This window comes from Barbatula barbatula (assembly GCF_947034865.1).
Source record: "Barbatula barbatula genome assembly, chromosome: 22".
NCBI classification, from domain to species: Eukaryota; Metazoa; Chordata; class Actinopteri; order Cypriniformes; family Nemacheilidae; genus Barbatula; species Barbatula barbatula.
Genome location: NC_136785.1, coordinates 19,096,399 through 19,119,175, shown reverse-complemented (window position 1 = coordinate 19,119,175; position 22,777 = coordinate 19,096,399). Strand labels below are relative to the sequence as shown.

The following is a 22,777-nucleotide window of genomic DNA, read 5'->3' as shown; positions in this document are numbered from 1 at the left end:
GCATAACATCATCAAAAGATTCAGAGAAACTGGAGAAATCTCTGTGCGTAAGGGACAAGGCCGGAGACCTTTATTGGATGCCCGTGGTCTTCAGGACGTCGTTTCCTGTGGGCCAAGGCTTATTTAAAATGGACTATTTCAAAGTGGAATAGTGTTCTATGGTCAGACGAGTCCAAATTTGAAATTCTTGTAGGAAATCACAGACGCTGTGTGCCCCGGGCTAAAGAGGAGGGAGACCTTCCAGTGTGTTATCAGCGTTCAGTTCAAAAGCCAGCATCTCTGATGGTATGGGGGTGCATAAGTGCATACGGTATGGGCCGCTTGAATGTTTTGGAAGGCTCTGTGAATGCTGAAAGGTATATAGAGGTTTTAGAGCAAAATATGCTTTCCTCCAAACTATTGGGTCTATTTCAGGGAAGGCCTTGTTTACTTCAGCAGGACAATGCAAAACCACATACTGCACATTCAACAGCATGGCTTCGTAGTAGAAGAGTCCGGGTACTAAATTGGCCTGCTTGTAGTCCAGATTTTTCACCTATAGAGAACATTTGGCGTATCATTAAACGGAAAATACGTCAAAGACGACCACAAACTCTTCAACAGCTGGAAACCTATATAAGGCAAGGGACCAAATTCCAACACCAAAATTCCAGCAACTCATAACCTCAATGCCCAGATGTCTTCAAACTGGTTTGAAAAGAAAAGGAGATGCTACACCATGGTAAACATGCCCCCGTCCCAACTTTTTTGAGACCTGTAGCAGGCATTACATTTTAAATTAGCTAATTTAGTGGATTAAAATGTAAAATGTCTCAGTTCAAACATTTGCTATGTTATCTATTTTCTATTGTGAATAAAATATTGGCTCATGTGATTTGAAATTCCTTTATTTTTCATTTATTCAAATTTACCAAACGTCCCAACTTTTCTGGAATTTGGGTTGTATAATTGCCTTCTACTACTAAAATGTACTACAATTTGTTAAATTACACATGTTAAGTATAATTATTATAATTTTAAAAGTAATATTATAAATATTTTTATATCTTATTTTATATATATTATTTTCATTATTATTTAATGGGAATGTCCAAGGTAAAGTTATGAACAGTGGGTACTATAATCTTGTGTGTTGTGGAAACTTATGATGTAGTTATTGGCTTAAACGCGTGCACAGGTTACTTTACTTCCTGAAAGAGTGCACACCTGAGCGTGAGTTGTTTTCACACGAACCGTACCCCAATCCTAGAGCAGGCAAACCCAAATGATCTTCGGGGCTTTAAGCTTACTTTATAACACAATAAAACACACACAAAAAAGTAAACAGTTATCTGTTTTTGCAGATTAACTCTTCATGTGTGTGTGTGTACATATTGTGAAGGCAAAATGCAAAAATGCATCTTGGCAAACAGAAAGTCTATATCTAAACTATACAAGCTTGTTGAGGTGAGGACCTTTGGCCATTGTCTGCCCATTTCAGATACATCATTCACTCCCTGAATATGGTTGTGCAACAAACACATGTTTCATTCACATTCTAAATGTGCTGGTTATGCACACGTGAAAGGACAATAAATGTGTTGTATTCGCACTCTAAATGCTCTGGTTGAACATCCATGCATTCGTCTCGGTGATGGATGTAACCTCGGTTCCCTTTCTGTCAATCTCTCAACGTTGTATTGAGACTGACAGAATGGGGTTTGACTTGAGAACCGTCCAAGTCACTTACCTGAGGGGACAGCGAGACACTGACCACAGCGAGTGTCTTTCCAGCGAGAAGCGCACCAGAAAGAGAAGAGGCGCCACTTAAGCATACAGTTGGTTAGCTCTCGCCTGAATGACTGTGGTCACGACTGCGGGAGACAGGACACTCAGGATCTCCTCGTTCCATCCAGGGGAATCCCATGGGCACTCAGGGAGAAAGGAAGTCTTCCGTGGTTTCCGTGCTCCTCACGCTCTCCCGAGAACTTGGCACCTGAGCGGGACACGGTTTCCTGTATTCCGTATTCAGGTACCAAGAGTCCAGCCATGGACTGCGGGGAAGGCAGTGATCATGACTGACAACACTGCATCGGTCTCAACCTGGGCTCGACCGGCCGTAGCCGGGAGCTGCAGAGAGTCCTCAGCATTTGTTGTCAGAATGTCACCATCCGATGTCGCAACCAAATTCTCGTCCTCTGCACGCTGTGGCATGGTTCCACTATGGGACAGTCTGACGACACCCATAGGAGACAGGTTCGGAGAGCGCAACAAGGTCTGGTCGGTATGCGGCAACAATACTTTTGAAATGAACTTCAAATATATTGCTTTTTGAAAAGGTTAACATTTAAATTTGATATTCGATTAAAGTTGTGCACAGATATGTAACAGAATAACCAAACTGCTTTCAGAAAGTATTTTAACTAGTATTAAAAAAATAAAGTCAGATATATGTCTGTTTTGCTTGTTGTTGATAACTACAAGTTGTAAAGTGTTAAAAAATTCTAAATTTAAAAATTTAAGTGATTAAAATTTAATAAGTTAAGCAGGAAAATAAGACATCAGTGTCCCAATGTAAAGTAAGCTAAGGTCCTTACCAGCGGCCGACTTCATTCACAATACTGATTTAAGACCTCTGGAGCTAGGGAGCTGATTGAGGGGCACCCTTGAGTTTGGTCATAAACCCTTAAAAGCATACCTCAGGTCTTTAGTGACCCAGGGCATCATTCACTACCCTTCCCCGCATTCATTTTTTGAATTTCCACCCTCTTAGTATTCCTCAGTCTGTCTTATTAACAATTTTACATTGTTACGTCTCTATATGTGTGTCTGTGTTTTCTTTAGGTTCCTTTTTTCTCTCTCTCTCCGCTGTCCCTCGTCAGGTCCATCCTGTCATCCCATTGGTCCACTGAAGAGTCAATCTCCCGGCTTCATAACTGATGTCACGGGTCTCTCCACCAATCTTCCTCTGGTTTAAATGGATGCCGGAGTCAATGCGTGTCAGTCTTTTTGGCTCACCATTTATTGCTGTCCCATGCTGTTTGTTAAACATTGTGTGCATTATAATGTCTTTTCGTTCTGGTTTTCGCCAGTCTTGTCCCACAACACCCTTGTTTATTCATTAATATTCTCTTGTTTTGTTCGTTGGATGTTGTTGGTGTCTCGTTTTCCCTTTGTACCGGGGAAAAAGCGGACAGGTAAGAGGTGGCGCGATATACAGTACATTTTGCACAAGTAGGTTTGTATCATTTTTGTATAAGACACACTAGTTTAGGAGTGAGTGCCACCCCATGTATGTTTTATGTGGGCTAGTTAGTGTAGCTTAAATAAAAGGCGTTAATAGACCCGTTTTGTTTCATTTACTGTTAGTTTAAAGGGCATTAAAATTTGTTAGTTTCCCCTGTTTTGTTATTTTCCTGAATTTGGCACCACTCTTGTCTCTATTTCCCTCTCTTTGATTTTTTCGTTTCTTGTTGTATATATACTGTAAATCTTTATTTTACAATGACACATTAAATCTAAAATTGCTATAGCATAAAGACTTAAAAGAAGCAAGGTAGTCCCAGACAAAAACAATTTACTCACACCATTTGGATTAGCTCACATATCTTTTAAAACATTACTTACATATTTGTGTCATGCTTAACAAAAATACAAGTGTCTATGCATTGTTAGATAATATATTTTTTTAAAGTTACCTACTTTATTTTAACTTAAGTAACTTATCAAACTGTGCTGAACCTTACATTGAACAACTGCGATCTCTGAAAACATTTGTAAACTATTATATTTCTTGCCAGACACTTGGCAGCGCTTCTGCTCACACAACTGAGCCACGTTTGCCTTGATGGAGTTCACAGTTGAAACCCTGAGTACAGCTTCAAGATTAGCATCACTAAGCCTGGACCTGAATTTGCATTTATTGAAGTTCATAGTTGAGAAAAGTTTCTCACACTGGTATGTTCTTCCATAAAGGCACATTAACCGACTGAACACTTTGGAAATCTCTGGGAAGCATGGAGGTAATTCTCTCAGAAACTGTGCAGTCTTGTCTGCATTTCTTTGTACCTCTCTGAATTTAGTTTTTAGCTAACATTTTCACTGCAAGCCAATAAGTTAAATTTTCAACAAATTTGGGACACTCTCCACATCAGCTGAGAAGGGGTCTGCAAACAGTTGGAAAGTGTCACGGTGTGCCTTAAAGTCAGCATAACGCTGATCAAATTCCTGAAGTAGGTTATCAACAGCAGACGTATATTCATCACCATTGAATGCTATGCCCTCCTCCACAAGAGATCTGCAAGTTATGAAATGACTGAGATTTTTTGCAGAAAGCTGTGTGCTTTCTGCAACTTTATTGCTCCCCGAACTCTTCGTAAGTCGCTTTGGATAAAAGCGTTTGGTAAATGACTAAATGCAAATGTAAAGCTTAAATTCAGCATTAGGCATAAGCGAAGTCAGGGTCCAGTGGTGCTCCGATAAGATTGGATTTACAGTACGACTACCTTGGTTACACAAAAACTTGGTCAAATGATAAAAGAAAAATCAAGAAGAAGCCAAATAGTCCGTCAGTCTCACTCATCAGTCCTCTATCGCCATGTTCTGGGGTCCTCAGCCAACCGACGCCTTACTCCCGAAGCTCTTGAACTCCTAACGCTGACACACTGCTCACTCAAGCTCTCCACCGTAATGACCTATAAGGAAAAAAGAAACACCGCCTCTAACTTCCCAGAGCCAATAGATCCCACTCTTCAATCCATTATTTCCAACTAATGATAATTGGCACCCTTCTTTATTAAGAATGTTATTTCGTTAATATTATAATTTTTGCAACTATAATTATTTTCTTTATAAATTGTTACTTACACCTTTGTATTTAATAAATTATGTACGTTTATTCGTTTATTCACACGGGAGTTCATTATAATAAATTTTGCAACCTGAAAACCCCTAGATTACATTTGGGGCCGTAACACACATGGAAACAAACTAATGCAAAAAAAAATTTATAGGGTCACTAAAGATAGTAAAGAGTTAAAAACACATAAAATATATATTTTGTTATGGTGACTAAAATTATATTCAAAGCATTGGTTCTGTGATTGGCACTGTTGTCTGACTAAAGACATGAATGTGTAATAACAATTGGAGAAACATTCATGCATTTAAGGTTTAAATAGCAATGTAAACTGGGGGAATGTGGGTAATCAGTTTAAGGCGATTGTTTTAAAGTGAAGCAGGTTAGGAATTGGGGTGTTTGAGCCCTCTGCTGGTGAGCAGGAAAAACATCAGGAGACTCATTTATAAAATGACAAAGGTGCTAAGCCATAAACTGAGAAATGTCTCTTTTTTGTAAACTGCTTGTTTCTTTTATAATGGTGGTTACTGTGGAGTGGTGTCTGTGAAAGGTCAGACATCTAAAATAGATCACTCCACCTGCTCTCATGGTGACAAGTTTAGCAACCATTTTTGCATTGGGAAAACATTTCTAACACTCTGTGATTGTTCATCACCTTTACCCTGAGCTAACCAGAAACAGATCCTTTATATTATCTACTAAGTGTTTAAAATAACGCATAGAGTTGCCATGTACTGTAGGCTATATAGCCTCAACACTCTGTTCATTGTTCGATTTTATTAATGTCTGATCTTAGGACCGTAATGCAGCAAGCTTAGTCAAAACATGTTGGGAAATACACAGACTATAATACAACGTATCTTATTCAATGTATAATAATTGATTACAGCTTGATGTGTGAGATGAAAACATGATTTAATTGGTGACAAATTTAAGGGGCTCTTAAAAACCTGGTTTGGCATCTTAAATGCTTCTGCTGTCATGATTCCGCCATCATGTCATGTATATTCTTGGTCTTGCAGCGGAGTCATGGCATAGCCTTAGGTTTAGTGTGAGAAAGCCATGTGCTTTCTCGTGTCTCGTCAGTGTTTCCCGCCCTTTTGTCTCGTTAGCCTTCCCATTAGTGTTTCATTACCTTCACCTGCCCCTTAGTAATTATCCTGTGTTTGTTACCCTATTTAATCCCCTCTTGTATATCGTTTTGTGCTCGTTCGTTGCACTTGTATGCTGTCCATGTTGCCTCCCTGTATTAGTCTGCCAAGCTCATGTATGTATAGTGTCAAGGTCCTTGTTTGTTTTTCTGGTTGTTTGTTTTTCTGGTTGTTTGTTTTTCTGGTTGTTTGTTTTTCTGGTTGTTTGTTTTTCTGGTTGTTTGTTTTTCTGGTTGTTTGTTTTTCTGGTTGTTTGTTTTTCTGGTTGTTTGTTTTTCTGGTTGTTTGTTTTTCTGGTTGTTTGTTTTTCTGGTTGTTTGTTTTTCTGGTTGTTTGTTTTTCTGGTTGTTTGTTTTTCTGGTTGTTTGTTTTTCTGGTTGTTTGTTTTTCTGGTTGTTTGTTTTTCTGGTTGTTTGTTTTTCTGGTTGTTTGTTTTTCTGGTTGTTTGTTTTTCTGGTTGTTTGTTTTTCTGGTTGTTTGTTTTTCTGGTTGTTTGTTTTTCTGGTTGTTTGTTTTTCTGGTTGTTTGTTTTTCTGGTTGTTTGTTTTTCTGGTTGTTTGTTTTTCTGGTTGTTTGTTTTTCTGGTTGTTTGTTTTTCTGGTTGTTTGTTTTTCTGGTTGTTTGTTTTTCTGGTTGTTTGTTTTTCTGGTTGTTTGTTTTTCTGGTTGTTTGTTTTTGCCCCCCTTGTGGGAAGTGTTTGGTTTCAGGTTTTGTATAGTGTTTAGTTAGTGTTTTCCCCATCGAGGGTGTTTTTGTTCTTGTTTATATTAAAGTATATCTGTTAACCCCTTCATCCCCGTGTCTGCCTGCACTTGGGTTCTTCCACCACGTCCACCCTCTGTGATTCATGACATCTGCGTTTCTGTTATAATTCTTGTCTGCTTGTTTTTTCTTTGAAATAATAGAATTAATAGAGATCAAAATAAATTACTATAGCTGATTTGATGTTTATTTTGAGCAACCATATATTAAACAGTTTCTGGGGTGTGGGAATGTGTGGTTATGCTCTGCTGGAAAATCCCAGCACCTGTTTTAGAAACTCAACAGATCTTGAGCTTGAGTTCGACAGCACACCAGTGCTATGCCCTTCACTATGCTTTTCTTGGCATTTGTGCCCATTCTTATAGCCATTTCCCTCTTTTTCTATTTGTCTCATTCAGGAGGAAAAAGTGGGGTCAGCAAGAAGACAGACGGTGTGAAGGTAAGATGTAAATCATATATTCACTGTTTATAATCGCTACACTGTCATTGAAAATACACAGGTCAGTTGTTCAATGATTTTATACATACAAATAAAAATGTATGGATTTAATATGAAACATTTTGTCAGTTAGCTATGATAACTAAAGGGAGCTTACTTATAATTCAGTTTATTATGCGGAACGCTGACTACATTTCCCTGTCGTTTGTTTGGTTGCCACTTCATTCTGATTGACATGACAGTGACATTTTTACCTGCTATAAACTATTGTTTTTACACTTATTTTAAATTTGCCTTTTTTCATTAATATTTATGTCATTAATAAACCGTGGTCCGCGGACTCCCAGGGGGCTTCCAAAAGTTTCTAAGGAGTCCCAAGGATACTTATTTTTATAGTGAGTTATAGTAGATTTTTCTCACTACAGTTTCCTTCACTATATCTCACTCATTTGGGTTTGTAATGCAGTATTGTTATGTCATGAAAGTTGCTACATATATAGAAACGTTTCTTTTTAATACATCCAACATTACTTATAGCCAATTGTTTTATATGTTGTTTTTATGATATAAAAACATAATATAATATATTTTATAATATAAAAACTATATAATACTAGGGGTGAAACAGTATGTGTATTCGTACCGAACCGTCACTGGGCAATTCCACATGGAAGTGCTCACTACTATGCCCTACTCCCTTCAAAGGGTAGAGCCTTAGGAGTTTAGACTTTGGAGTGAGCAGCCAATGTGCATGCCGTCTGGAAGACGTTTGGAATGCACTTGACAGTGGGAGCGACGTAATTTTCCTCATAATCTTCAACTAGTATCTTCCTGTGCCAACACAGCATGGTGTTGGTCAACAGATGTCACTGTTTTAATGGCATAAGCTAAGGATAAAAAACTGTTGCAAATTAACATACATTATATATTTAAAAAATGTATATACTGTGTATATATTAGTGTTTATATATTAAACTTTTTAAAATATAAAATGTACAGCATGTTATAATGCTTACAGTAACATCTGCTGATGTGCTGATAGACACCATGCTGAGTTGTCACAGGAATATGCCAGCTGAAGATAATGAGAAAATTATGTTGCTCTCTTTGCCAACTGCATTCCAAACGTCAAGCAAATGTCTTAATGGCACGTACATGCCCTGCTCAGTCCAAAGTCTAAACTCCAAGGCCTCTGCCCATTAAAAGGAGTAGGGTATCAGGATGATCACTTCCATGTGGAATTTTCCCAGTGACGGTTCAGTACAAATTCACATACCGTTACACCCCTAATGGATACTGTATGCATTTAGGGAGGGGGTCCCTACAAAAGGTTCATCACATTCAGGCATCGTAAAATTAGAAAACCCCTCCGGTAAGAGATGTGTGTTCTGTTTAGTATCACGTCTTTTGTTTTGAATTGGTGTTTTTTTAGTCCTTGTTTATGGTATTTCTAGTCTATGGTCTTTGTCTCCATGGTCACCAGTTGAGAAACCACTGTAAGGACCAGTAACCTAAATATAAAGGTTTATGTCCATGTGTGCCATAATGAACAGCATAGTACATATTAATTAAAACGCTGTTTGATGTGAAAAAAGTGCTTAGCGCCACGTCAGGGTCTGAGCAGACGTACGCACTTTTGCATTTCCAAGTGCTGCAGGTTTTTGGAATTATGATGAATTCCTGCTGCTTGTATAGGATTTGGATATTGACAAGCACGCTTTCATATATTAAAAACATTAATTAGACATTGCTTAAAGGCAGAGAGCTGAAACTGTTCTGCTTAAACGTAGAGCTGCAAGCTCATTGGCTGCTGATACAGAAGGAACCAATCAGCTGCATCATGTAGTTAAATTATGATGTCAGATTGGTTTAGACTTTAGGACTACGCCATCTAGAGTTTCATACCAGAACTTTCTCAGCCATTTCTGTCATGACAACTCTAGTAGGGTTTAGCATGGTTGTGTACATAACATATAAATGTCTTTGGTCTCGATGGGATAGATCTGCTACGCTGCTGCTAAGGCAGAGCAAATACGAAGACTTGCTACTGCCAATACATCCACAAAATGCTTCAGAGTTTTATAAATAAACCCCCATCAAAGCAAGAGACACAGAATGAACAATGCAAGCCGAGAAACAAAAACGCCCCCCCAACTGATCAATCGCCAAGACATATGTACAGCGCACCATAACCTTTATTAGTAGGAATTTAGTAGGATTAGGCCTTTCCTTTCTGCGCTTGACACTGAAAGGCTTATCCACGCATTTATCACCTCAAGAATTGACTATTGCAATTCTCTTTACTCTGGCTTACCGGAAAAATCCATTAAACGGCTGCAGTAACTTCAAAACTCAGCAGCACAGGTCTTAACTCATACAGCCTTTTGTCAGCACATGTCAACATTGAGTTTAAAACTTTGGTTTTAACTTATACAGCGGTCCATGGATTGGCTCCTTCTTATGTATCTGACTTAGTTAACCCTTACGTGCCTCCTCGTTTTCTCCACTCTGCTAATTCTCTTTCCCTTCATCAGCCCTTTTACAGACTAAATACTATGGGCCAGCGAGCATTTTCTTGTTCCGCCCGAGGTTATGGAACGTGCTTCCTCTGATTGTCCGTAGCACTCCCACATTGGGCTCCTGTGGTATCCTGATATTTATTTAATACTTATCGGCAGTTCCACTCCATACAACAAGAGGTGCAGTTGACCTTGAGGTTCATGTGGGGGCCGGGGAAGAAGTGATACCTTGTTGTATGGATGCTCTGTGAGGCTAAAGCAATAAAAACACTCAGTACCGTGATAGTGTGTGATGCAGTCTTTATATTACTGAAGTTACCACATATTGGCAACGAGGCTATTGGAAGGATGAAAAGAGTGTCGGTTTAAAAGACGGATGATACGGGGAGTAGTGCAGAGAGCTGACGGTGGGAAAATGAGGAGCTAGCATTGGACCGGAGGATTCACGGATGACTACGATGATAGGCACTCTGTCGGCTTTTGAAGTGAAGGAGCAGACATGGGAAGAGTATTGTGAGATACTGGAGCAGGTTTTTGAAGCTAACGGAATCGATGGCGGAGATAAGCAAAGAGCTATCCTCATCAGCGTGGTGGGACCAGCCACATACAAGCTCATAAGGAACCTGGTGAGTCCAGATAAGCCCAGCTCGAAAACATACGGACAGTTGAGAACTTTAATGAAAGAGCACTTCAACCCAAAACCGAGCGAAATAGTGCAGATATATATATTGGACTCGCGCTCCCTCCAGCCTACGGAGACTGTCAGTGCATATGTAGCAGAACTGAGACGATTAGCACATGATTGTAACTACGGCACTACACTGGAACAAATGTTAAGAGACCGACTGGTATGCGGTATTGATGACAGGATTCAAAGACGCTTGCTTTCCGACACGGATTTGGCTTTTGAGAAGGCATTCAAAATTGCAGTAGCTGCAGAAGCTGCTAGTAAAATTTTTCAAGACCTCCACAAAGCACCGTTAGTATGCAACAGCATGAAGATGGAGGGAACATTGAAAAAGGAGGGTGAATGGAAAAAGAGAGAGAAAGAATGCTACCGATGTCATGGGAAGCAACACAGCGCAGACAAGTATAAGTTTAAGAGGGCGAAGTGTCACTGCTGCGGGAAAGTAGGGCATATAGCTAAGGCTTGCCGAAATAAGAAAAAAAGAAGGTGCATGCCACCACGAAAAGAAAACATACAGAGCAGAGTGGCGTTCACGTCCACATCAATCACATAATGTAGGATGGTGGTAGATCTGAAGAGGAAGCATTCACATTAAACTGCATGAAAACTGAGACATCAATTCAGAGAATAAAACCGTTTGAAGTAACTATGGAAGTGAATAAGAAGACGGCACAGTTTGAAATTGATACAGGATGCAGTGTAAGCATAATGAATGAGATGAAGTTCAATGAGATGTGGAATAACAAGGGGGAGAAAATCAAAGTAGTGGGGGTAGCTGAAGTGGAAGCCAACTATGAGCGGCCAAAAAAACATTGCCCCCAGTGGTGGTTAAATGTGCAGGACCTAGCTTGTTAGGAAGAGGATGGCTAGAGGCTTTAAAGCTGAAGTGGGAAGAAATAAAAAACGTGAGGACAGAGGCACAGAGTCTACAGGAAGTGCTCATGAGAAATGAGGATGTCTTCAAGCAGGAGTTAGGCATATTAAAAGGCATGAAAGCAACCATTCGAGTGTCCGCTGAACCACATCCTAAATTCTTTTTGGCTCAGTTCCTTATGCCATGAGGGCAAAAGTAGAAGAGGGTATAGATCGGCTGCTGAAGGAGGACATCAAAGCTCCTGTTAAATATGCTGAATGGTCCGCGCCCATAGTGCCTGTCTTAAAGCCAAACGGGTCGGTCAGAATATGCGGAGATTACAAACTAACCGTTAATAGTGCCTCCTCATTAGAGCAATACCCTATTCCTCGTGTTGAAGACCTGTTCAATACTCTGGCAGGAGGGAAACAGTTCTCCAAGCTCGATTTAAGCCACGCCTATCAACAGATTGTGATGGATGATACCTCAAAGGAATACCTCACAATAAACACACACCGAGGCCTGTTCCCTTATAATAGGCTACCTTTCTGAGTTTCTCCAGCTCCCGCCATCTTCCACGATGGAAAACCTGTTGCAAGGCCTTCCTAGTGTAGCTGTGTACTTGGACGACATTATTCTGACGGGGAGAGACAAGACCAAACATCTGAGCACGCTGGATGAGGTACTTGGGCAACTGAAAGATGCTGGCCTGCGACTTCACAGAAGCAAATGTGCGTTTCTGCAAAATGAGTTGGAATACCTCGGGCATGTTGTCAATGCTGAAGGCTTACATCCCGTACAGAGCAAGGTGAGAGCCATAGAGGAAGCTCCAACGCCAACCACTTTGAATTACTACAATAAGCTTCTCCCTAGTCTAGCTACACGCTTAGCCCAGTTACACAAGCTGCTGAGGAAAGATGTTTCGTGGGCCTGGAACCAGTACAAATACATCTACGTAAAAAAATTCACAATCAACACTGACCACAAACCACTGATATCGCTCTTTAATGAAAAAAAAGCCAGTGCCACAGATGGGGTCACCAAGAGTGCAGAGGTGGGCGACACTGAGTACAAAATTATATACAAACCTGGGGCAGGAACATGCAAATGCAGACGCGTTGAGCAGGTTACCACTGCCACAAACAGAGGAAGAGGACTTTAGCTTTCCTATAGCTCAGTGGAAAGAGCATTGCGTTAACAACGCAAGGTTGTGGGTTCGATCCCAGGGGATTGCAGATACCTATGTAAAATGTATAGAATAATGCAATGTAAGTCGCTTTGGAGAAAAGCGTCTGCCAAACGCCCTAAATGTAATGTAAATGTTAGGGGACAGCAGGGAGACTGTCTCCAAACAAAGACTGGCGCACTGGATTGTGGACGGCATCACTTGGCTTACCGATCTCAGGCCCCTGCCCACTGCAGTGATGCTCACTCTGCCGGGGTGTAGCCTCCTCGTGGGCACTGGCTCAGGGCGCCTCTCTGGCAGACATCCGCAGAGCTGCAGGAGAGGATGCGTCCTGGGTGTACGGCTGCGAAGCGGCTGCGTCCGGGGTGTACGCCTGCGAAGCGCCTTCTCCCCTCTTCAGGCGAGTAAGCATGCTACTCCGGCCTCCCTATTTGCTCCATTGGACGAAGTATAGTTTAGGACGAAGGCCTTTTCAAAGTATAATCGGGGATGATAGGTTCCCATGTCAAACCCAATCTTTCAGTCTCGACACAACGCCATTGTTAATTGTCAATGTAATGTGTTTAGGGCTGTTACCAGTGGGGGACAGTGTGTGCACACATTTTTTAACAGGTGTGCTCATTCACCTTGATAGGAGGCTCGGTGGAGGGTGCAAAATGAAAACAGTTTTTGCTTTTATAATATCAACACACCACGTCTCTGTTTGATTCAATCCTCACAATCCTTTTCATGAAGTCTTTAAACAAAAGTAAATATATTCAGGTTGGATGGAGGTGCACTATTGAATGGATTATACGTGAAGTACTAGTAGAGTGGATTTCCATATGAAGTAAAGAAGTAAAGGTTAACGAGGATTAAGGGGATGCTGCTTGCTTTGAGGTTTCCAACGCTTAAAATCTGATGATATCAGTGGTTTGCAAGCATCTGTTTCTAAAAGTATACTGCAATGTAATGGTGAACCATATGCACTATATGGATGAGATTGTTTCATAAAACTTGATACCCAAAAGCTTGTGAGTTACAAGAACAGCCTGGTTGTAGAGTAAAATTCACAGACGTAGTGGATTTTGCTAAACATCAGGGTAAAGATCCTCACTAATCCTCTCTTTGGAGATATTAAAGATACTTTAATAAGACAAGAGCCTGGACTTGCATAGCAAGGTCTACTTTTCCTGATGTTGAATAGGATAAATCTGCAGGACCGGGTGGTGCTGGCAACATGATCCGTGAAGTTGAACTGATCATCAATTACCACTCCCAGGTTTCTGGCAATTCTGGAAGGTGTGATGGTTGATGAGCCTAGTTGAAGGGAGATGTTGTTATGAATCTTTGGGTTGGCCAGGATTACAAACAGTTCTGTTTTTGCAAGGTTCAGCTGCAGGTGATGATCCTTCATCCAGAGTAAAATCTCCCTCAGGCATGCTGAAATGCGTGCAGAAAATGTTGGATCGTCAAGATGACACCAAGTGGAGTTGTGTATCATCCGCATAGCAGTGATGGGAAAAGCCATTTTTCCAAATGACATCACCTAGGGAAGTCATGTATATGGAAAAGAGCAGCGGTCCAAGAACTGAGAGCGAGGCACCCCATATTGAGATGTTAGCATTAGCAATTAAGTTTTTTTGGCTAAAGATTGCAGGCCCATCTAGTGTCTTTACGCCCACACACTAATGACAATGACTGTGTAGTAGTGAGATGTGAAAAGGCAAACAAAACTAAGCCAATGGTTTTACATTAAAAATGATAAATGGTAAGATTTCAGAGATGCAAACTACTTATCATTTGTAAATTCTGCTGTCTTAAATTAAAATGTAGTTGGTTTGTCACTTAATGTAATGTTTGTTCGACTTAACATGCCTAAAAAAATAACATATACATTTTAAAGCATATGAGGCATAAAATATGTTTATATGATTTATTTAATTATCATAAGAATTCAGAACTATTCTCACAGGTAAGGAAATTAAATTTTTTTTGATAAGAATTGTATTCAGTTGTTTGGCAAACGGTTCCTTTATTAAAAAAAATATGTGGTACCTGCAATGTCCCAAATACAGTTTTTTGTTTTAGAAATTTCACATTTGGTAATAATCTACATTATGCAATGTGCACAAGAGAGCACCAGAACCTATTTTTCCCACTTCAAGCACTGTTGGGCACTCAGTCTCTTGTCTCAAGCCATCTCCCAAGCAGGTCAGCCTGTTATGCCTGCATTTGCACTGTTGAATGCAGGGACTTACTGCCATATAAGCCTTGACCATTAAACTAGATGCAAAACTGCATGCTTTAGTAGGCAGCTTGAGGCAAGGCAAGTTTATTTATATAGCACATTTCATACACAATGGTAATTCAAAGTGCTTTACATAGAAGAAATTAAAAAAATCCATTTGATAAAACAGTGAAGAAATAAGAAATACAACTTAACCAGTTAAGAATAAAACAATTAAATAGTTTAGAATAGAATAGAAAATAAATAAATAAAATAAAGCACAGCACAAACAGTCGGACGGTCAGAGGCTGCATCTGTCTTATGGTCTTTTTGGGGAGGCCAGTTAGGAGTCCATTACAATAATCCACCCTGCTAGTGATGAAAGCTTGCAAAAGTTTCTCTAAGTCTTGACTGGAATCAAAGCATCTAATTCTTGCAATATTTTTCAGATGATAATATGCTGATTTAGTTATTGCTTTGACATGACTACTGAAGCTAAGGTCTGACTCTAGAGACACACGGAGATTCCTGACTTGATTTTTTGTTGTTTGACCTTTAGAGTGAAGGTACGCGTTCACCTTGAGAACCTCATCTTTATTTCCAAATGCAATGACTTCAGTTTTGTCTTTGTTTAACTGAAGAAAGTTTTGGCACATCCAACTATTTATTTCATCAATGCATTTGAGCATGGAGTCAATGGGGCTGTAATCATTAGGCGATAGGGTAAATCTGTGTGTCGTCTGCATAAACTGTGGTAAGAAATTTGGTTATTTCTCATTATTTGGCTCATTGGGAGCATGTACAGGTTGAATAGGAGAGCCGCAAGAATTGAGCCTTGAGGGACTCCGCATGTCATGGATGTCCACTCAGACTTATGGTCACCTAAACTCAAATAAAAACCTCTCGCTTCTAGGTATGACCTGAACCTTTTTAGGACTATCCCAGAAAGCCCCACCCAGTTTTCCAGCCTGTCTATAAGTATGTTGGGATCGACCGTGTCAAATACAGCACTGAAGTCGATTAGGACCAGCACTGATAATTTGCCTGAATCAGTACTTAAGCGAATGTCGTTTACTATCTTAATGAGCGCTGTCTCTGTGCTGTGATGCGGGCGGAACCCAGATTGAAAATTGTCAAAGTTATTAAGAATTTGTTCAGCTGGTTGAAGAAACCTTTTTCAATGACCTTACCTATGAATGGGGTTTGACAACAGCAGTTTTTAGGGAGTTTGGGAAACTTCCAGAGAGAAGCGAGGCATTTACCACATCTAGGAGATCTGCTTCTAAACAGTTTAAGACACTTTTGAAAAAAGATGTGGGAAGTGCGTCAAGGGCGCAGGTTGATGTTTTAAGGTGTTGAACGGTTTCTTCCAAATTTTTGCCATCAATTTCTTCAAAATCAGACATTGTAACTACTTTCTCAGGTTGTGGTGTGATCTGTCTGACCCCAGCACAACTTAAGGATGTGCTGATCACCTTTCTAATGTTATTGATTTTCTCAGAGAAGAAAGAAGCAAACTCACTGCACTTGTTATCTGAGAGGATTTAATTGGGAATCTGGTTTGGGGGGTTTGTCAGTCTGTCTACAGTAGCGAAAAGAGTCCGGGTGTTGTTTAAGTTTGCTGTTTATAATATTTGAGAAGAAAGTCTGTCTAGCTTTGCCTAGTTCCATATTGAAAGCATGGATGGTGTCTTTGTAGATGTTATAATGGAAGTTTTGTCTTCCGCCACAAGCGCTCTGCTTTTCTGCATTGTCTTTTCATATGTTGCACTGCTGTTGAGTTTCTCCAAGGTGCTTTTTGTCTACCACTCTTCCTGACTTTCACAGGAGCAATATAATCAATTACACTTTTAACCTTCAAGTTAAAACAATCAAGGAGAGAATCAACAGAGTCAGCAGATATGCTTGGTGTTAAAGTTATGGCCTTCATAAATAGTACACTAGTGTTCTCATCTCTTCTTGACAGACAAAGATCTAACTTCAATGGCAGGGGAGATCAATATATCAAAGAAAATACAGAAATGATCAGATAGTGCTACATCCTTAATAACAATAGATGAAATGTTTCAACCCTTACTGATAAGTAAATCTAGAGTGTTTCCACGATTGTGTGTGAGTCCATGTACATGTTGAGTCAGGTCAAAAGTTTTTAAAACAGTTTTGATTTCTTTTGCCATATTGTTTGCTGCCTTATCTATGTGAATAGTGATAAGTAAAATGCAAGGAGCACCTTTTAACACAATACCCAGATATCCAAAAGACGTGTAATTCCCAAATGATATTTGCTTACATTGATAGACATCTTTAAAAAGAGCAGCTACTCCCCCACCTCTCCTAACTGATCTGCAGACACTCATAAAAGTAAAGTTAGGAGGGGATGCTTCATTGAGGACTGTTGCACAGCAGCTGTCTTCTAGCCAGGTTTCATTTAGAAACATCAAATCCAAGTTGTATGTCGTTATTAAGTCGTTGACTAGAAGTGATTTGTTTTTAAGTGAGCAAATGTTTAAAAGTGCTAACTTAACAGTCTTGCTTTTTACCCCCATAGCAATCTTGGTTTGACGTGCAATGGGCACCAGATTAGTCTGGTTTGATTGAAGGCCTTAGACTTTCTGTTATGTGATAGCACAGCAATAGAGAAAGAGACAGGCACACTGGATTCCCGCTTGTTCTGTAAACATTTGAGAAAGTTACTGTTATCATAGCGGGTACCCGACACATATCACTTAGAGCTGGAATCAGTTGTTTTTGGTTGACCTCAAGCAGATGGAGGAGGGTGTGGGCCCTGGCATTGTGGCAGAGGCCGAAGAGCTCTCACAGGAGGAGAGCGAGCTGGGTCCGCAGGCTTTGGTGGTTGTGGGGCTTGTCGTTTTTTGGTTGATAACTGTGGGCTTCCAGCAAGTTTGGTTCCAGCATACACCAGTTTTTCCATTTTCTCTGAGAAACACAGAAGTGGAGATGCTGGAGAGAGAGATAATGTGTCTGGTGAGATGGTCTGTATCTCTGGTGTTATCGGATGCTGTAATACGCTGTCCTGGTTTCCCTGGCTGTTTTCCAGGAAGTCGTCCTTGGGTGCTGAATCTTGGAGCAGTTCTAATATGTCACAGTCGAGCTCGATGTCTGTGTTGAGCTCGGTGGGCAGGGCTCAGCTGAGATGGTGTCCATGAACTGAGTGGTGTTATCATTTTGTGACGTGTCAGCCAAATGTCCAACCAGGTGCTGAGGTGAAGACATGTGGTCATTCATACTGTGTTCAGCTGTGTGTGTGCCATTCTGGTTGAGTCGATTGGCAGAAGGATGATGGAGGGAGAAGTAGATATTTTCCTTAAGCATTCATGAACCCAGTTTGTTTGGCTGGTGGCCATTCTGTTGAAACAGTTGCCTCTGACTCCAGAAAAGATTGAAGTTGTCAATGAAGTTCACTCCTTTTATATTGCAGGGTTTTTGCAGCCATGTATTAAGCCCAAGCAAATGTGAAAACCTGTTTGTTCCTCTTGCTGGGAGTGGTCCACTGATGAATGTTTAAATATTAAGTCTTTTTAGTGTTTCAAAGAGTTCATTGAAGTCCTTCTTAAGAAGTTCTGGCTGTTCTTTATGAATATCATTTTCCCCCACATGAATGATGAGTCGATTTGCAGTCTTATGTTTCATCAGAATGTTCTTAAGTTCCCTGTTTACATCAGAAGTTGTTGCTTGTGGAAGGCAGCACGTAGATGTATCCCTGCTACTAATGTTTCTGATTATGGAATCACCCACTATCAGAGTCCTGGGCTCAGCTGCGGTTTAAGCTGAGAGCCGCTGTCTGTTCGACCTTGAGTGCCTGTTAAAATCAGAGTTAGCTGCTGTTAGTCTGTGTTCGAACACATTCATCAAATTTGGGGATTTCATATTGAATAATACTTCAAATCTGTTCTCAGGATGAATAGGCGGTGTTCGTAGACCAGTGTTTGGAATCCTTGTCAGAGCCGTATTTGGGGTAGAGGATGCTGCTGTGGCAATATGTGATACTCGTGACAGTCTGATGTCTCGAGTGCCTTTAGGTCTCGCTCCCTGTTTATGCCATCGGTTTGTAAGTCGATTGGCTTGTTTCTCTACACTTAGAATGGCCGGTTGAGGAGTACTAGATTTATGGGACTCACCGGCTGTGTGCCGAGGGCGTTCATGACGGAGCTTATTTGTGTTCCGTCTGGTTTGGTGGTCCCACAAGTAGCTTTGTTTCAAGAACTGCAATCCTTTGTAAAGGTTTGTGGCAGTTTAGGCAGCAAATAGATTCCAGAGAAGGCATTTTCTCTTATCCTTATGAGTGTAGACAGTTGTGTTTTCTCTTCCCACGGAATGTAAGCTTTCAGTGGGAGGCTGGTCAAATAAAATAATTCAGATTTTTTGTAGTAATACAAGCGTTTGAGCACTGTGCTGATTTGCCTGAAGTTAAAATTAGGTGATAAAAGGAGATAGAATATAAAAGTACAAAAGTGATAGAGTAAAGCGCGGAGAAGCAAGCAGGAGCGTCCGACTTGAGGTGTGTAAGAGATACGCTGTCAAAGTCTCTTCTACCTGAGTCATCACCCCATAGCCATTCTACTTATAGCACAACATGGACGCATAAATGGCACCTGGGGGAAATGAAATTCTTGAACAGAATGGCTTCCACAATGATCTAGACATTTTGGTGTGTAAGTCAGGGAAAAATCGAAGGCCCCGATTTATTGAGTACTTCTGTGTACCATCATTGGGTACTTAGGCTGGCCGTTTAATGTTTAATTTGGCCACTGCTTGAGTCACAACATCCAATAGCTAATTGTAACCAGGAGAAACAGGTGTTGAAATATCCTGCATTAATGCATAGGACTGGAATCCTCATGCACTGATCTCCCTGTTTGGGCAGGAGAAGCTATAGAGTGGGCTCCCGATCCCTCCCAATGGATCTTGTAGGGAGAGCTTAGAAAAGGCATGAATAATGAAGAAGGGGAGCCTGACTATCTTCTTTGAAAATAGCCAGCAAAGGTCTTCTGAAAGGACAGGGATGAACATGCTTTCTAAATGCCCTGCCACTGGCCATTTGGCATTACAAAAAATACTAAACGTGTCAATCAGAATTAGATTGCGTAGCTGTGTTTAAAGAACGTTTGCAACTAGAGGCGTTTCCCATGTACAGTGTTGAATTCCCTTGTACCATAGTTAAAAAGCAATCCAACATAATGTTACTAGCAAATAAAGGCTGCTGAAAGAACTGGACTTCGATTTTACTGTTGATGATCCAACATTGCATAAGTTAGGTTGATCCAAATCTAATGCATTTTATTGCAGGATACAGGGGAAACCTGACACTTATGATGAATTACTTTCCTCAAGTCACAGAGCAGCCAGAATGGAATGTTTGTGAACTCTATTAGTTATTGGATCCAAACATTGAAGTATTGTATAACAATAAATCTGATTTGTAAATTTACAGGAGTCATCTGAGAGTACCAACACCACAATTGAGGATGAAGACACTAGAGGTGAGAGTTCCTTTCAATCTTCCATCTCTCCAAAACAACAATAGCAAATAAAATGTACTGCAAAGTATTTTCTTCTCCTGGATATTTTTTAAATGTTCTTTGGTTATTGAAGAACAAACAGTACAAGGCTCCAAAGCAATTAACATTTACAGAGCATGTAAGAGACATGTAAAAACACAGTTAGTACACGTGACATCGCAAACATGAATGACAAATGCTTGAATTAATGGTTGGTTTAATAACTTTCTTAATAAAAACACACATTACTACAAAAAAGTACATTCCCAGGAAACACTGACTACGTCACCAGTTTGTCTTTATTTGGTCACCGTGACATTACTTTGACATTACTACATTCTGAGGATGTCTTGGGTATTTGTGCTTATGTTCCAGAAACGTCATAGCCATGTCCTCAAGTAACGTTGTGAATTAATACCATGGAGAACATTGTAGCGACGTTGTATCCTGGAATTCAGATAACCTGGACACTGGTCATTTGTCATTCAACTTTTTACAGCTATTAAACTGGAGTTTAATAAGATACAACTATTAAAACTGCGTTTCTATTTATTTAGTGTACGGATCTGATGAGTGTGCGCATCTGCAGCACTCGTCTTCTCTGTTCTGCAAAGAGCCACAGGTTTAAACGTTAACAATAATTCATTTTTATATATTACTTTAGCGGTTTATTAATCTTATTTTTTTAACTTTATATGTTATTTATATGAGAGTAAATACATTTTAAATTTGAGTGATTTTCGATCGATTTGGCACGTGTAAATCAACGGACCTTGATGTTTGTGAGCGTGACTTAAAAACCTTTTGATTGTTTGTTCTAAAAACGAACAACCTGATGAACTTATGTGGTTAAGACAAGAATATAATGTTTCTTAATCTTTGTCAGTAAATATCTGCTTTGAATCCTCTATTGTGTTGCAGTCTTTGATTAAATGTAATTAACTTCAGCATCTACATAAAATATCTGATTGTGTTGTACAGTGTACAGTGCTGTGTTGAGTTTCATTAATCGTGATACTGTGCTTTGTACATATTTTAATAGAGAATTACTTCAATTATGCATAAAATCGAAGATTAAATCAGAAATGAATTTTATCCCCCATTTGAGGGATGATAATTGTTTAAAATCAATGAAAATAAAACTATTTTAACAACGTGACTGTGTGGTGTTAGGACATGCTCATCACGTCACAGATAAGTTATTTTGTCAGGAACAGTAGGAGGGAGAAAACCCCAAGCGCAGGCAGCAGTTGTTAAACATGCAAAACCTTATTATAAAATAGAAATCCACGATGGGTGAAAAACACAAGGGCATTAAATAGGGGAGACTAACAAAGGATAATTAACACAAGATAGGTGTGGGGAATGAAACATTAATGAAAGCTAACGAGATAGCAAGAGGGGTGGAGCCAGCGACAAGCCCGGATGGAATGCATATTCTGTCATGACTGACAATATGTTTCTCTCCACACAACACGTGGCTCTGTCATGATTCTTCCACTAGGTTTGAAAATCAAGACAAAATGAGGCAGAACCATGACAGAACCTCCCCTTAATGAATGCCCCTGGCGTTCGCCAAGGGAGCAGACTAACGACACAAGAAAGACTGGGTTACAGACAAAACATGGTAAAAACAACAATAGCAAACAAGAAATCACAATATAGGGGTTGGGGTGACATACTAGAATAATAAGCATGGTAGGGGGGTTGGGGAACAACAAACTTCATGGGAGGAAGTCCAAAAACCTTAGGGCTAGGTGGGGGAGTCTTTGTCCGTAGGGGCGCGGAGTCCTGGGGGACATGGTGGGGAAGGCTTGGCTGAGTCACCGGCTGGAAGGCTGGCTAAGTCACCAGCTGGGCAGGACAGGGTCTCGGCAGAATGTCAGCTGCTGGGCAGCATCCACCGGCGACTGGGCAGCGGACTGGGAACCCGACTGGATCGATAGCGGGAGACGACTGGGTACCGGCTGAAAGGCCGGATGGACAGGGCTGGGTATTGGCTGGAAGGCCGGCTGGACAGGGCAGGGTACCGGCTGGAACCGGCCCTTCCCCCCGTTGCCTCTTCTTCTTAAGCCGAACCTTGGTGGCCGGCAGCAGGAACGAGGTGAAGGGCGTGGCTGGCTTCGGGTTGGATGCCTCTAATGAAGATCCCCAGGATTCTCTCCTCCCTTGCTTGCCCTGAGGGCTGGCTGTGGTGTAGAGGTAGAAACATTACAGATCAGCTAAATTGCGCTAGCAAATTTGATTGATCAGCTTGATCATCTGCATTTTCTCAATCATATTTGACCTTAAATTTACACGGTACAGATGACATTTCATAGTCTCAATATGCGTTGGAAGCCGGTGTTCCGAATATGGGAAGGGGCGTTACATTTCCGTCATTTGCTTTAAGGTATTCGGCCAATCAAGAGGAGGCGGGGCTCTGTTGTCACTGCGATTACATGCAGTGTGTGTCGACTCACGGTGGGGAAAAAAGAGAAAGAGCGAGAATGTCCTGCTGGTATCATGGGACAAATGAAAAGGAACCGTTTATATTTTTGACAACACTAAAGAGGAGCATATTCTCCTGGACGACACGATGATAAGGTTCCTAAGAGTGGCAAATAAATAATCC

At 40.6% G+C, this 22,777-nt stretch overlaps 1 protein-coding gene across 2 annotated transcripts in view; it reads left to right on the top strand.

Annotated features, from left to right (window-relative positions):
• The window catches only part of camk2a (calcium/calmodulin-dependent protein kinase II alpha), a gene marked incomplete at both ends in the record, with an annotated part of 150,689 nt that overhangs the window by 107,215 nt on the left and 20,697 nt on the right, over window positions 1-22,777 (top strand). The window contains 2 exons of one of the 2 annotated variants that reach the window (XM_079486586.1): window positions 7,152-7,189; window positions 20,097-20,145. In XM_079486586.1, coding sequence (XP_079342712.1) covers window positions 7,152-7,189; window positions 20,097-20,145 — 87 coding nt within the window. Of the gene's footprint in view, window positions 1-7,148; window positions 7,190-20,096; window positions 20,146-22,777 lie in introns of both variants that reach the window. The other variant, XM_079486585.1, reaches the window with a different exon arrangement.